The 16,567-nt window shown below is 48.1% G+C and overlaps 1 protein-coding gene across 2 annotated transcripts in view; it reads left to right on the top strand.

The window, feature by feature from the left end:
* The window catches only part of DPYSL5 (dihydropyrimidinase like 5), a 96,317-nt gene that overhangs the window by 76,663 nt on the left and 3,087 nt on the right, over positions 1 to 16,567 (top strand). For both annotated transcript variants that reach the window (XM_077843799.1, XM_077843798.1), the window contains 6 exons: positions 604 to 679; positions 1,576 to 1,732; positions 6,565 to 6,706; positions 7,905 to 8,047; positions 8,899 to 9,106; positions 14,556 to 14,724. In XM_077843799.1, the coding sequence (XP_077699925.1) occupies positions 604 to 679; positions 1,576 to 1,732; positions 6,565 to 6,706; positions 7,905 to 8,047; positions 8,899 to 9,106; positions 14,556 to 14,724 (895 nt within the window). The remainder of the gene's footprint in view (positions 1 to 603; positions 680 to 1,575; positions 1,733 to 6,564; positions 6,707 to 7,904; positions 8,048 to 8,898; positions 9,107 to 14,555; positions 14,725 to 16,567) is intronic.

Below are 16,567 nucleotides of genomic sequence, written 5' to 3'. Positions count from 1 at the left end.
CAGGACTCGATCCCAGGACCCCGGGATCACGTCCTAAACCAAAGGCAGATGCTCACCCACTGAGCCCCCCAGGCACTCCCAGCTTCCTGTTTTTTAGTTCAAACATATGCCCAGAGAAGTGAAGAGAGGAGAAGCTCATCGATACTACAATCCAGGTGTCTACTTGCAAGACCAATCCTGTCTGACTCAGACTCCGAACCCTGAACCTCCTGTATTTCGTTTCTTCTCCAGGGTGCATTCTATCTACTCATAAAGCAGCCCTCATACAGTATAATCCTCGACTGTCTCTAGGTCATCACACTCATGAACGAAAATAGGCCCTTGTATTAAGTTATCAATCATCTTGATTTGGGCTGGTAGAGGATGGGAGGTTCAGCCCTCAACATCTTGCCCTGACATTGCCCCTGGGCTCTGGTGCTGGGTGCTGCCTGCCTCCTCCTCGCTTCACGCGGTCTGGGCTCGGGCTGCCCCGCATTCCTGAGAGTAGGGGCTGAGAGACGCAGGGGTTGGCACTGGGGCCAGGATTGGTTTGCCCAGGGCTGGGCTAGTGCCTAGCCGGTTCCTGGGGTTGATGCACTCTCTTCCCACTGGGTTTTCCTTTAGACTCACTGCCCGATCTACCTGGTCAACGTGTCCAGCATCTCGGCCGGTGATGTTATCGCAGCTGCTAAGATGCAAGGTGAGTCCTGGGGCTGGAATGGACAGTGCGCGTGCATGGTGGGGTCGCAGCCCTATGGGGCCCACCAGCCCGGTGTCCGCCCTGTTCTCCACTGTCACCCTCAGAAGCCTTCTGCCCTAACCCGGCCTCCGTGTTCAGAACCAGTGTTTCCTCTGCACGCTTGTCTGCCTAACAGCTTTACAGGCGTGTCTGTCACCTCTCCTGGGTCTGGTAAAATTTTCCAAGTTTTCAGGCAACTTGTTCATTGCTATCTTTTTGGCCTCTTGGGTTTTACTAGTGGTTGCCTTGGTAACCAACATAAAATACTGGACCAGTTCCAATGGGCCTTTCAAGGGGTGCCTGAGAAGGCCCTGGAGAAATAACAGGTAGGAGCCCAACCTCCCTCACAGCCACCTGGCTCCATGTCCGAGCCCCAGGGCACCTGTGGGTCATGGCCTGGCTCAGGGTGCCAGTGAGGTCCTGGTAACAGGAGAAACAAAGTCATGGTCACAGACCTGGGGATATAAATCAGAGCAAGGGCTTCCAGCCTTCTGGCAGTATGGCCTCGAGATCTGGCCCCTCACCTCTCCCCTAGGGGCAGCCCCTTGTGTGTCTCACCTGCACCGGTGCCTCTCCCTCCTCCTGTCCGTGCCCTACAGCCCCAGTGCTCCAGCCAAAGGGAGCTCCTCCAAGCGCCCCTCCTCGGCACCCCTGCCCTTCTGTCCTCCTTGTCTGGAGCCAGCAGTAGCCATGTGGAGTGCCCTGGCCTCGAACCCCTCTGTGTTCTCAAACGTCTGCGTGAGCGTGGGCAAGTCCCTCCCTCCCCCTGACTTCGGCTCCTCCACCTATGGCCAGTCAGACCAGTGAGCTCTCAGTTCAGTGGCTTCCCAGTTATGGTCTGACCTTCCTTCTTCCAGGGAAGGTTGTGCTGGCTGAGACCACCACTGCGCATGCCACACTGACGGGCTTACACTACTACCACCAGGACTGGTCCCACGCGGCGGCCTATGTCACGGTGCCTCCCCTGAGACTGGACACCAACACCTCAACCTACCTCATGAGCCTGCTGGCCAAGTAAGGCACCCCGGCAGAATGCTGGGGCCCCCGGAGCACATCGCTGACTTGTAATATGTGCCTCCCCGGGGATTTATAGATCTTCAAGGTGATGTCGTAGAGGCCCCAGATCTGACCTGGGGTTGATTCCCTTGTGCCCGTGAAAGACTTAGCTCCGGTTCCCTTCTCCAGAGCCTGTCAGCTAATTGCCATCCCATGGGGCTTCTCTGACCACTTGAGTTGGAGTGAGAGCTTCTGAAGTGTAAGAGTCAAGAGCTTATCAGTGTGAACAGTGCCGATTCGGAATTTCAAAGGACATTGCTTCCTTACCCTGAAGACCCTTGCAGGGCTATAGGTTGTGGCCTCTGACGTGTCCTGGAATATAGGTGGACCTTTCTATCTCTGGGTTCACCTCTGCCTCCTCTCGTTGCTTCGCGTGCGGTTTCTCTCCTGTGTGTTCCTCCCTTCTTTCTTTCCTCTTTACTCTTTTCCTTCTGCCCTCTCTCCCGCTTTCCCTTCATCCTTCCTTCCAGATCTCCTTTTCTCCAGCCCCCTCTCTTTTTAACACTACTTTTCCCCATCTGATCCAAATAGAAAAGGCACAGATTTAACAAACAGTCTCAATGAATAGCTTTTGTTCTGTTCCCAAACTGCTTGCAGTTTCTTTATTTCCTTTAATGACATTTTGGGTGGAATCCATTGCTTTCTCTCCCTTCTGGTCATTAAAGTCCAGTCTAGTTTAAACATCAGCGTCCTCCCTTCCCCATGCCCAATTCAGGGCCGGGGGATTCTTCTCCACACCCAAGCATCATGCAGGGCACAGGCCCAGTGTGGGCTCTCTTGTGCCTTCCTTACACCATCCCCAGCTCCAGGAGATAGATTTCAGCTTGACCTCTTCCTTCCTTACCTTCTAGCTTCCAGAACCAGCAGCATCCCCATAAACAAAGATCCTGGAAGGCAGCTCAAGCCTGACTGCCTTCTGGAGTGTCTGGGCCCCAGTGAAAGCTCTCACAGCTTTGCCATTGTCTATGGTGGGAGGGCAGGTTGTCCCCACCCCACTGGCTCTCCTTGCCCAGAGCCCCAGGGCCAGTCCACCAGTCCACCTCTCAGACAGATGCCCACTGCCATCACCTCTGTTCTCCATGGGTGAACCTATTGAGATGTGCCCTCCTTAACTGCTAGGAAAGAGTAGGGAAGCCCACGCAAACCACAAAAAAGAAGAAGGAAGGAAAGATTACAGGGCTATCCATTCTGCAACATTTCAGTCTCCCTGCCTGTCTTCTGCTTCCATACCCCTGGGGATGGTGATTGACCTCTCTCTCCTAGGATGATGAGGAGAATGATTGAGAGAAGTGGCCAGCCCCAACTAAAGGGGACTGTCTTTAGATAACCAGGCACTTACTCTATCCATGCATGTCCTTACGTTTCCATCCTGGTTGCCACCAACTGGAGAATCCCCACCAGACATCCTGCTGTGTTAACACCTTAAAGTGGGGTGTGGGGCGCAGTCAATCAGGTCTCAGAGGGAGGAGGCCCCTGGAGGGGCAGTGTATGTGCAGCACAGTGCTGTGATTATTTCCCCTCCCACAGTATTGCTGTGACACTGAGCAGCAGCGGCCCTTACAGACTGAAATGAATTAGGGAGTATGAGAGAGGAAAAATGTCAGGTCAGCTCTTACTTATAAAAATGTTTCTCAGGGGCATCTGGGCGGTCCAGTCGCTGAAGCATCCGTCTCTTGATCGCAGCTCAGGTCTTGATCTCAGAGTTGTGAGTTCAAGCCCCACGTTGGACTCCTTGCTGGGTGCGGGGTCTACTTTAAAAAAAAAAAAAAAAAGCTTCTCATTGGGAAAAACCAGCCTCCTTATCATCATTATCAACATAACAAAAACAAACAAGTGTCAAGAGCCCACTGTAATACTTTGGGCTCAGTTCCAAGGTCAAAGAATTTTTTGAAACCACTCTGCTTGCCACAGGCAATTCCATGGAAAGAACAGAAGGGTGGTAAAGGCCTCCACCTACCCAAATTCAAATAGGCTGGGGGTGGGGGGAGTATTATTAATTGAATGATTTAAGTTTTTATATCTAGCCTATTTTTAGTTTAAATTATGTAAATAAATTCACTCAAGTTGAATTGTAATTTCATGTGAGCTATTATGAGAAGAGTTTGAATTCCTTTTTAAAATCAGTGCATATTGTGAAAGTGTGCAATTTTATAGAATTTGGAGCATTGTTTAACATTTACATTATTTACAGGAATTTATGGTCACTATCATTTTGTCTTTAGGACGCATTGTTGGTGATAATTGATATTACACAAAATACTTGATAGAAAACCCAGACACCAATTACCATATTCTTGTAAGAAAATGTGTGCTGCTTCATCATGATCTACCTTCAGATATGATTTCTTATATATCAGATCAGGGTAAAAAGCACAATCTACAGATGTAAGAGTTTATCCTTTACTTAAAATCTAGTTTCTTTTTCCTTTCTTGTTTTCTTTTTTAATTGAAGTCTAGTTGACCCACGATGTGACATTAGTTTTAGGCGTGCAACAATGATTTGACAGCTCTATGGGTTATGCTAGGCTCACCAGTGTAGCTCCTATCTGTCACCATACAACACTACTGCGGTGCCATTGACAGTATTCCCTATCTGTGCCTTTCATCCCAGTGACTTACTCAGGCAGTGACTGGAAACCGGTACTGACCCCTCCCCTTCACCCATTTTGCCTATCCCTCCACCCCCTCCCTCTTGGCAACCATCAGTTTGTTCTCTGTGTAAAAAATCTAATTTATTAGAGGGGCCAGAAGTTTTTTCATCTGAATATGTAAAATGTTAAAGTACTTAAGAAAGCCGGTCATGTTTTAAACTTTAAAGAGTATGGTTTGGTGTGTCCTATCTCCTAGATTCAGGGCAGCATTAGGTGACCTCTAAAGCCCTTCTGGAAAGGGCGCCTGGGTGGCTCAGCCATTAGGTGTCTGCCTTCAGCTCAGGTGGTGATCTCATGCTCCTGGGATTGAACCCCACATCAGGTTCCCAGCTAGCGGGGAGTATGCTTCTCCTTCTCCTTCTGCGCCTCCTCCCCCCACTCATGCTTGCACTCTCACTCTCAAACAAACAAATAAAAAATCTTAAAAAAAAAATTCCTTTTGGAATGTGACCACATTCATTCACACCTAACCCAAGGGCACCTAGGAGTCTTTTTTGAAGGTGGCTGCTCAGTAAGACTTGGTTAAAGAATTGGAGTTGAGGTCCCTAATACTCAGCCCATGACTCTTAAAGGCACATCTTCCAATCTAAAACCTTCCTCGGGCTTCTGGAGGACCTCTGAGAAGAAGGTGAAACTCTGTTGGGTTCTGCAGGCCCAGGGTATGTGGGCATCCCTGGGGCACCCTAGAGCAAACCCTCTACTCTGTGGAGAGTCCCTCCTGCAATCTTTGAGAAGGCCCAGAGCAGCATCTTTGGCTAATGAGGACATCAGCCCATGCTACAGGGAGAGCTAAGTCATCTCACTGTGGATTTGGCCAAGGACATCAGTCATTTGGCACCATTTGTGACTGACGAGCCCTGCCAGGCCCCCAGTAATCAGCCCAATGTGCAGCCTGACCCTGAATCGTCTGAGGGCTTGACAAATATGCCTGGTCACCAACTCAGTGAATGCCTTCTGCTCCCAAATTCCCCTTCTGATGTGGGCAGCTTGGATGGCCCGCAGGCATTCCCAAGGCTTTAGCACCTCCTACAAATAGATTAGACTCTTAGGGCTCCTGCTGTGTAGTCCCAGCAATCGTCCCCCTCTCCCACATGACCCCATGCTGCAGCCTGGACCCTCTGTGCCCTCCAACAGTGTTCTCTCCTGACGTTGCCCCAGCCTGGGCAACGTGGACATCCTTCCCCCTCTGCCCCTCCCCACCTCTGAGTCCTCAGTCTACAGAGATCTCTGAACAAGGCCAAGTTCTCTGCCGTCTCATGCATGGTCTCACCCTCCTGAGTCTCTGCCCTAAGTTCCTAGCTAGCCTAGAACACCCGGAGAGCTGAAGCCACCCGCAACCTTGCACAGACACCAGCCTCAGTGACCGCCTGATGGTCATGGTGGGCAGGGGTGATGAACTAGTTGACTTGAATGTCATGACTGGTTTATGAAGACAGACTTCTGTCTTGGCCCTGCTTTCCCCTTCTGCCAGTAGAACTCCACATCCAAGAAAGGCTATGACTGCAAGTTATTTAGCAAAGCATTGAAAAATATTAGGAAAGAAAATCCCCATAATTCCATATTGAGAAATTAAATTATTAATATTTTGATATATTTCCTTCTGGTTCTATGTGTGTACTATATGTTATTATAATAACTGGGTTCATCTCTTTTTTTCATATAGCAGTGTATCCTGTTTGCCTGTATCAGTAAAAATTCTTTTAAAACATCTTTTTTAACAGCTAAATAACATTTCGAAAACATTGAACCTGTAAATGTTTTGCCCAGCACATGCTTATCACCAACAGGGACTGGTAGGGGTTGAGGAAGATGAGGGGAAGTTGGTATGAGGGCTTATGGCTATAAACCCCCCCTCAATGATCAAAATTCTAAGTTCAATTTTTCTCTGCCCTCCGTCTTAACCCTTAAAAGTTGACATCCCAAAGGCTGACGCTGGCAGTTGGTGTCACACTCAGCCCATATGCCCATTCTGCAGATGAGCCAACTGAGGTTCACACAGATGAAATAACTTGTCAGGGGTCATACTTTAGAGATCAGCTTTGCCTGGATCCCAAGAGAAGGCTTTTCTGCTGCATCTGTCCCCACTCTTTGGAACCCTGGCCTCCCTCCCTTACTAGTCACATCCTTCTCTCTATCCAGTGATACTCTGAACATTGTGGCATCAGATCACCGGCCTTTCACTACGAAGCAGAAAGCTATGGGCAAGGAGGACTTCACCAAGATTCCGCATGGAGTGAGTGGCGTGCAGGACCGCATGAGCGTCATCTGGGAGAGAGGAGTGGTACGTTCTAGGGACCCCTCTCTGCTCAAGTCCTAGCAAGAGTTTTCACTCTTTGGAAGCCTGCATCAATGGCTCCTTGTTTCACTTAAAAACAAAACCAAAAAGGTCATTTTTCCCCCCAGTCAGAAAGGTAGTATGGCCTACTATAGAAATTTGGAAAGTATGGAAAAATATTAGGAAAGAAAATCCCCATAATTCCATATTGAGAAATTAAATTATTAATATTTTGATATATTTCCTTCAGGTTCTATGTGTATACTATATGTTATTATAATAACTGGGCTCATCTTTTTTTTTTTTTCATATAGCAGTGTATCCTGAGTGTTTGCCTGTATCAGTAAAAATTCTTTTAAAACATCTTTTTTACCAGCCTAATAACATTTCCTCCAATGGTAGTACCACATTTGTTCATCCTTCCCTGATGTTTGGAACTTTTAGCTGTTTTAAATTTTTGCACTTACAAATACTGCTGCAGAGAATTTCTTTGTTCATGAGTAAATATATATATGTCAGCATTCTAATTATTTCTTTAGGACAGATTCCTAGAAGCAGATTTCTGAGCCAAAGGATATGAACATTTTTAAGGTTCTTTATATATTTTGTCTAATTGCTTTTCAAAAAAGATAAGGACTAGGACTTCATTTGAATACCACCTGTTCTCCCCATGAAGAATAAGTATTTTTGGTCTTGACCTATCACAGATTAGACACAGCAAAGTATGAACCTAAGGAGAATTTGAAGTCCTGAAGACTAAGCCACCAGCTCACGGGGGCCCATGAGTAGCTGAGGAGTCCCCCTTGAGGGATGTCCATGGTGCTCTCACTGGTAGGTGAGGCAGTAAGATGTTTTTCAAGAGAACAAAATATATGTTCCTTTGTGGATGGAGGGAGGCTCCTGACCCATCCATAGGGGGCACATAAGTAGAGCTTTTTGTACAAACAGGAGGTAAATTTCCACCAGGTAGACAGCCTTATGCAAAGTGCCCACTCACCACTGTTGCTTGATGAAGGAGTAAGGAGTGAGCAAGCCTGGGAACCAAGCCAACCAGGTTGGCTTATCTGAGATGGTCCCCACATCATTGTCCTTCTCGGCACCATTGTTCTGATCAACTGAAAGGCCACAGGCCAGAGTCAAGGGTGACCAAGGGTTTGAGGCACACATAGGGTTTGGTTGACTTGACACTTTTGCAATGCTTCAGGTTGGAGGAAAGATGGATGAGAACCGTTTTGTGGCTGTTACCAGTTCCAATGCAGCGAAGATTCTCAACCTGTATCCCCGCAAAGGCCGCATCATCCCTGGAGCTGATGCTGACGTGGTGGTGTGGGATCCAGAAGCCACAAAGTAAAACCTGCTGCTTGTTTCCAGGGCTAGAGGGATATGGGGTATTTAAGGAACTTATCTTACAAAACTCCACAAGCTTATCATCTTTGCATTGCATCTAGCATAGAGAAGTATGACCCTGAGGTGTGGTTCAGTTCAACAAATATTTGAAGGCCTGCATGGTCTGGGCAGCGCAGAGTCTACTTGAAAGTCTCTCTCCTTTTGTCCCTCCTGCCCGAGTTTTCTCCTTCTCTCTCAAAAATAAATAAATCTAAATAAACAGGCAAATAAACACTAGAGTTTAGCCCAGTTGATTAATTTCCTGGGGCTGCCCTAGCCCTACCACAGACTGGGGGGCTTATACAGCAGAAATGGATTTTCTCACAGTTCTGGAGGCTAGAAGTCCAAGATCAAGGCATCAGCAGGGCTCACCAGGGCTGGTTTCATCTGAGGCCTCTCTCCTTGGGTTGTCAATGGCTGTCTTTCCCCTCCATCTTCACATGGTCTTTCCTCTATGAGTGTCCATGTCTGGTGTCTCAGTTTCCTCTTCTTATAAAGACATCAGTCAGATTGGATTAGGGTCCACCCTATGACCTCATTTTACTTAAATTAGCTCTTTAAAAATCCTATCTCTAAATGCAGGCACATTCAGAGACTGGGGGTGTATAAATTTGGGAGATGATAACAATTCAGTCGGCAACAACCAGTTTTTAGGGATTATTCCTTCCCACAGAGCATCCTCCCTTCCCACTAAACATCACCCCTTGTCACTGAGCATCATCCCATCCCACTGAGCATCTCCTCTTCCCACTGAGATGAATTATCTTTACCTCTTCTCAGAGCTTTCTCTCCCACCACTCCCTTTCCGCCAGGACCATCTCAGCCAGCACCCAGGTGCAGGGAGGAGACTTCAACCTGTATGAGAACATGCGCTGCCATGGCGTACCACTGGTCACCATCAGCCGGGGGCGAGTCGTGTACGAGAATGGTGTCTTCATGTGTGCGGAGGGCACTGGCAAGTTCTACCCCCTGAGGTCCTTCCCAGATACTGTCTACAAGAAGCTAGTCCAGAGAGAAAAGGTAAGAGGAGGAAAGGGGAAGAAGGTATATGGAAAGAAGTTCCTGTTGGGGAATTCTAGAATGGCTATTTTAAATCTCAAAGATGTTCTTTGTTTTTCCCACTGCATCCTATTGCCTGGAATGGCTACCTTGGGAATAATCGGAAGAACAGAAAGGGGTACCTATAACAGTAAAATGTCGTGAGAACCGTTGCTAATTCCCCTGCAGCTAGGGAAATACCACGAGATGCTCAGAGATGTCCCCAAAGTCTACTCTCTAGGAGGACTCTTGGCAGCCCTCTGATAGGATTCCTGGCTTGGCCTGGGTTATCATATTTGCCCTGGAGTTTCTCTTTCCCTGAAACCTCCCTTTTCCCTGTGACTGTAGTAAGGTGGGTGGGATTTACCACGTCTGTAATAGTGCATATTTTAGGGGTCCCACCCAGTCCTTGGATTCCATAAACACCTGTTCACTAAATCTTTGGGCTTCATCTCATCCCCAGGGCTTCTGTCCTCTGAGTAGACAAGTCACCCAAAAGAAGACTGGCTGTTCCCTCATTGCTTGGGAATTGATGGTCCAGCCTTATCACTGAGAGCTGTCCCAGAGAATCAGGCCTGAGTTCTTGCTGACAACTCCAGGTGCTGGGAACTGCAGCCCTGGCCTCTGGGTGGATGTCCCAGATCATCAACAAAGAGCAAATCTGATACAGGGACAGCATCATGCTGTTTCCCTTCCCCTTCTTTGTGGCAAAAGGCAATATTCTAGAAGTGTTCTTCTATCACCGAGAGCCCCGCAACCCGTGCCTCACTGGTCCAGCAGCTCTCTTGCCTAGGCTCTGGGATGCTGTGGTTGGAATCATGGCACACTTAAGAGATGTCAATCCTTTTTTTTTTTTTTTTTTTTTTAATTTCCTCATTCATCTTCTCCTGTGTTCTATTCTTCTGTTCCTTTTGTCCAGTCCCTCCCAATCCTCTGTACACAGCACCTACTCACTATGTGTTCTGAAAGTAGTTCAGCAAAGTTTCTGGTAAGCTGCCCAGCTCAGCCTCATCAGTCAGCCACTTGTCTGTGCAGGGATGAGACTCAGTAAAATGGGGTGTGTGTTTTTTGGCCAGAGGCCCGAAGTAGCAGCTGGTGGGGGCACCCTTTCTAGATTCTTCCAGGTCACCTCCCCACCCCCACCTCACCCCCCATATCATAGTCACTGTCCCAGACCAGCATCAGCTTCCTACTCTTAGGTGCTGTGTTCTCTACTCACCATCAGCTCTGACTTCCGGCAGGGACCAGAAATATAAAGGACCCTGACCGAAAAAGACTCAGTTGCCATGTTGCTGAGCTCTAGAAATCTGCTCAATAGTATCCCAAGAATAGGCCTTTTAAGAGCTGCCTGTGGCTTGGCACACTTACCATGAAATGATTACATGACCTCTTGTCTTCAGCCAAACTCTTGGTTCTCTAGTCTTTATGCAAAGGCCAGACTTCCTGACTCAGTCCCTCAGGCCTCCCCTCCTTGTTCCCATTCTTGTTCCTTCCTGGAACCACCCAAAGGCTTTCAGGAGCAGCTGCTTCAGCCTGTGCCTTACCAGCTGTTCTCTGAACACCCACTACTCTGGCTGGCCTGTAAGGCCCCAGTCCTGGAAGGAAGATTCCACCAGGTGGGATGGGAGGCTAGCACAGGCCTTCCTGCTCTCCTCAGACCTCTAACCAAGACCTTGTTTCACCCTGAGTGTGGTCCTCCATAGAGCCCCACTGTACAAGTTCACTGACAAAAACCACAGCTTTCACAAATACAGTCCAGCTTTCCTGGGCTGGAAGGGGGATGTGTGTTGGGACAAGGGGAATGCTAGAGCCGGGTACTACCAGTTTTAATTCCCCATCTTTGACTATCAAATATAATTTTTTTAAGTTTTATTTACTTCAGTAATCTTTACACTCCACATGGGAGTCAAACTCACAACCCCAAGATTAAGAGTCACATGCTCCTCTGACCAAGCCAGCCAGGACTCCTAATTTTCAGATCCAATTTTAAGTAGCCAGACAAACAAGAGTTCTGGGTTCCTGAAGGCACAAGAGGGAAGCGTGAACCAGTCTGTGACCACTGAGTCACTCCTGATTCGTTGGCTTAGGAGCCCTTGAGGTCCTACCATTGCCTGGTTCATTCCCAGTCTTGATGAAGTGAGGGCATGTAAGCCTGATATTTGAGATGTAATGCTCTAAAGTGTAAGAGTAAGCAGGGCATGTTAACACCAAAAGATCAATTCTGCTGGCTTTCCCTGTGTGACAGCCCAGAGTGCTCAGAATGACGTAAAGACCCTTCTCTCCCGAAGACCAAATCTGCTGTGGGGGAGCAGACTTGGGTTACCTGAAAAAAAAAAAAAAAAACACACATGACTTCAGTTATCAGTGTTTAATTCAAAACTCGGGGTCTGTTGCAAGATGAATGGGGCCATCTCCAGTCTACTCCCTGGATGTGGACAATGGCGGGTGGCCTCAGCCAGCTTCTGGAGGGGGTACTGGCAGGAGCAGTAAGAGTGAGGCATTCATACACCTGAACATCTGGCAAAGTGTGGCTGTCATTTTAAAAACCAAACTGGAAAATAACATTTGTTGGTTAGGATGTGGAGAAACTGGAACCCTGAATCATTGCCAGCGGGAATGTAAAATGGTGCAGCCACTTTGGAAAACAGTTGGGCAGTTCCCCAAAAGCTATATATTAGGGTTACCAAATGAGCCAGCAGTTCTACTCTTGGGTATGTCCTCAAGGGAAATACAAATATATGTCTACACAAAAGCCTGTACATAATGTTCATAGCAGCATTATTCATAGAGGCCAAGAAGTAGATACAACTCAAATGTCTCTCTGCTGTTGAATGGATAAGCAGAATGAGGCATATTCATATGGTAGAAGATTATTCAGGCAGAGAAGGAAATGGAATTCTTACAGATACTACATGCTGCATACCTGAGCCTGAGAAAAAGATGCTAAGTGAAAGAATCAAGTCACAAAAGATCACCAATTTTATGACTCCATTTATATGAAATGTCCGGAAGCAAGAAAGCCCATAGACAGAAAATCCATCAGTGGTTACTCAGGACTAGAGGGTGGGGGAATGGGTGTGAGGTTGCTTCTGGGTGATGAAAATGTTTGTGAATGAGATGGTAGAGGTGGTGGCTCAGTGTTGTGAATATACACCACTGAAACACCACTAAATTGTATACTTTATTAATTTTTTTTTTCAGGAAGAGTGAGAGAGTGCAAGTGGGGGGAGGGCAATCTTAAGCAGACTCAGTGCTGAGCACGGAGCTCTCTGTGGAGTCGATCTCATGACCCCAAGATCATGACCTGAGCCTAAATCAAGAGTCCAATGTTTAACTGACTGAGCCACCCAGGCGCCCCTGAATTGTATACTTTAAAATAGCAAGTTTCATGGTACGTGAATTCTATTGCAATTAAAAAAAAAAAAAAAAAGAATATCTGATGACAGTTTTGTGGTCCTTCCAAAACAGACATTTTAGTCAAGAAATAAGGTCAACAGAGAGCAGAGGAGGTATTTTAAGCCCTTCTTCTTTTTTTAATTTTTATTTATTTATTTTATTTATTTTTTATTTTAAGCCCTTCTAAAAGCCAGCCTCATAAAAGTGTGAGGTGGATACCAATTCACAGCACCGCTCCTCAGGGCCAGCCACCGTGGAAGAGCAGTAGCTCCAGGACTGATGTAAATCCAACCCAGAGGGTCTTTATCTCAAGCACTTATTACAATGACAATATAAGGTTCCCAGGAAAAAAACCTGTTGAGTTGTTGTTCTGTCACAGTCTTTATGTAAAAGAATGTATATAAGCAGAAAAAGAAAGCTAACAAAACTCATTTTCCAGAAACTGTGTATGATCAACCCCTAGAGAGCATGGGCCTCGGGGAAGAAAGTATCTCTGGTAGAGTGTTGGGTGTGCACCTAGTAGTGAGGGGGCTGCCAGAAACTGTGGCCTGCCAGGGTCACCAGCCAGCCTGTGCCAACCTATCACCCCCCAGGACCCCAGCCGCCAAAGCAAGGATGCCAAAGTGCAGCCCGGTAAAGGCCAAAATAGTTCAGACCAAAAGGGTTGAGCTAAAAGATAGATCTGTTGTTGGAGAAGATAAAGGAATTTGTAGGCTGAAGATCCTTCAAGAAATTCCCCATGTGTATTGTTTCAGCAAGATTTTCAGTAAACAGCAAGCAGCAAGGAGGTTGAGGTGATGTCCCTGACAAGTGCCTGGGGTGTAGATCATCTACACTGCTCCTTCAGATCTTATGTGCATGCTCAAACTCACTTTGAGTCCTCCTGGAAGTAGCACCTTTTTTTTTTTTTTTTTTTAAAGATTTTATTTATTTATTCATGATAGTCACAGAGAGAAAGAAAGAGAGGCAGAGACACAGGCAGAGGGAGAAGCAGAGGGAGAAGCAGGCTCCATGCAGGGAGCCCGATGTGGGATTCGATCCCGGGTCTCCAGGATCGCGCCCTGGGCCAAAGGCAGGCGCCAAACCGCTGTGCCACCCAGGGATCCCCGGAAGTAGCACCTTTTAACACGAGAAAGCACATGTCAGTGACCTCTGCCATAATTAGAGCTGCTGATCCTTTATGTCACTTGCCATGCGCCAGAACAGTTCTAAGAGCTTTATGTTTATTAATTCATTTGATCTCATAACAGTTCTAGATGTAATATTAATAGGTACTATTATTATCCTAAGGAAACAGGCACAGAGAAATTAGATAACTTGCATAAGGTCACAGAGCTTCCAAGTATAAGCAGAGCTGGGATTGGAACCCAAACTATCTGGATGCAGAACATAGGCTCAACTTTATTGCCTTTGTGAGTACAGAATTAACTAGTATTGCCATTGGGGGATTCTCATCTTCAAATCAGCTATATTTTCCTTGTATCCCCACAAAGTTGTCAGATCACAGCAAAAAGCATGGCCTCTTGGGAGCCTGGCCAGTGAGGGGATAGCATTGCTCAGAAATCTGCCTGCTGCCTTGGAAAGGATTCCACTAATATTGAGGGGGAGCCAGCAGGGGCCTCCATATGCATGCACACACACCTGGATTAGGAGTTAAAAGAATCCTCTGCAGGGCACCTGGGTGGCTCAGTGGTTGAGTGGTTGAGCGCCTGCCTTCAGCTCAGGTCGTGATCCCGGGACTCTAGGATCAAATCCAGCATCGAGCTCCCCACAGGGAGCCTGCTTCTCCCTCTGCCTATGTCCCTGCCTCTCTCTGTGTGTCTCTCATGAATAAATAAATAAAATCTTTAAAAAAAAAAAAAAAAAGAATCCTCCACTCCCTGAGCTCCAGATGTAAGAAACTTTTGTCACATATAGTCATCTGGGTCCTGAGAAGAGTGGCAGCAGCCAACCTCCTGTCATCCATCCAGGAGGCTCTGGTGCCCGGGCTCTGATGGCGTCATCTTTTCCCATTTTCTCCTTCATCCTTCACTAGACCTTAAAGGTTAAGGGAGTGGACCGCACTCCCTACCTGGGGGATGTAGCTATCGTCGTGCATCCTGGGAAGAAAGAGATGGGAACACCGCTCGCCGACACCCCTACCCGGCCTGTCACCCGACACGGGGGCATGAGGGATCTTCATGAATCCAGCTTCAGCCTCTCTGGTAAGATCAGGGGCCGCTCTGATTGCCACCTGCGTCTCTGCCCCAGAGGGGTAGCCAGAGCAGAGGCCCGCCCAGGCAGAGGGACTTCCGCAGCTCTTCCTCTGCATCTTCTCCCTCTCTCTCCTATCCCACATTTGGAGATGAGTGCTGGGTCCCACGTTAGAGACACACAAATATTAGGAGGGGCAAGAGGACTCTCCCGGTCCCTGGGCACCAGCCACTCCAAGAGGCCATGGCTTGTCTGGTATTCTCCCCCTGTTTCTAAGTCCTGATATTTTTTTCCCTTGAAACATGTTGAGGGCTCTGTACACAGTGGGTGGCCCCAGGGGTGATCAGAGCTCAGAAGGGTTAACACTCTGTGCTACATGGGACTGCGCCCCGTTGTAGTCTCTGTGTCCCCATCCCTGCTCCTCACCAGCCTCTGAGAGAGGGGATTCCCTTACTCCCTTTCCTCCCTCATCTCAACCCCATGTTTGACCCTCCAGCACCTTCTCTTTTTGCCAGCAATTTTAATATGGGTAATACCATATATAATAATGTATGGGGTGTGTCTGTGCTCTGGGACTTTATTTATCCCAGGTGCCCTGCAGTAGTGAAAGGCGGTGGTCATGGCCACAAACACGGTAGCCCTCCTGGAGCACAAGCAGAAGCTGTAAGGTGGCCTGGTCCTGCAGGCAGCTTTGATGGATCCACTCGAAAGGGGCAAGGTTGGGTCTCTGTGAACACGTTGAGCGGCCTTCAGAACGAGACCAGACGGAGGCCTGTCATCCCTCTACAAGAGCCACACTGGGACCTGAACAGTAAAAGAAGCAAGATCCAAATCCTTCCACACAGCGCATATTGACTACTGGCTTACACAAGCTGTCCTAACACAAGAGGCCGAGGGGTACCAAGGGAGCAGGTCTGTCCACTGAGCTCCCTCTGTGCCCCCCCAATGTGCTGGGGGCAGCCTGGGTCAAAAGACACATGCTTCCTGTTTTGAGGACCTTGTAGTCTGTGGGGAGGAGTCCTCTCCACCACTCTCTCCATCCTCAGAGCCAATCTCATTGCCAAGATTACTCTTCCCCCACCCTGAAGACCACTGCCACTCCTACTAGCGACAAGACCCATGTGTTGGGAGTCAGAAAGGAATCCGTGGTTGGAGTGTCAGTGGGCACTCAGGCCTTGCCACTCCAGGAGGGGTCGGTTCCCATGCCTGCCTGGGCATGGTCCCTCCTGCCGCAGCCAATCCCATGGGAAGCCACAAGGCCCTCAGAGCTGTGGGCTCTCTGGCTGGTGGCTTCTGTTCTTGCCACATCTCAGCGCAGGACTTCTCTCAAATTCAGCAAAATCAGGCATCCTCCCACCTTTCTTCCACCCCACCTTGTCTGTTCTGGATGGGCTGGACTGAAGAATGTTCCATTAACTCTCTGGGACACCAAGCCTCCTAAGTCTTGAGATTTCAAGATGCTGGGCCTATGAGGTGTGGTTCTTTGGTTTTTCAGAACAATGGAGGAACAATGCCCAGCCTTCTCCGTCTCTTGCTCACTGAGGCATGCATACAAAGGCCCACATGCTAATGGGCTGATTCATGGTCTCTGCACCACAGGAGACCACATGTCCAGGCTTGGGAGCAGCAGAGGTGGCAGCGTAGGGCAGTGAATGGCAGAGGCCCTGAATCAGAAAGACCTGGGTTCAAATCCAGTTCTACCACTTACACACTCTGTAACCCTGGGCAAGTCACTTAACTTCCCTGAGCCTCAGTTTCCTCATCTGTAAAACTGGGATGGAGTTAGGAGGATTCGGCTAGATCACACCCACACAGGGCTTACCAGCTTCCACCAGGAGATGGTGACGGCGCGGT

This window comes from Canis aureus, chromosome 12 (genome assembly GCF_053574225.1).
Source record: "Canis aureus isolate CA01 chromosome 12, VMU_Caureus_v.1.0, whole genome shotgun sequence".
In the NCBI taxonomy this organism is placed as follows: domain Eukaryota; kingdom Metazoa; phylum Chordata; class Mammalia; order Carnivora; family Canidae; genus Canis; species Canis aureus.
The sequence above is the reverse complement of the archived record's forward strand: the minus strand, read 5'-3'. Positions and strand labels throughout refer to the sequence as shown.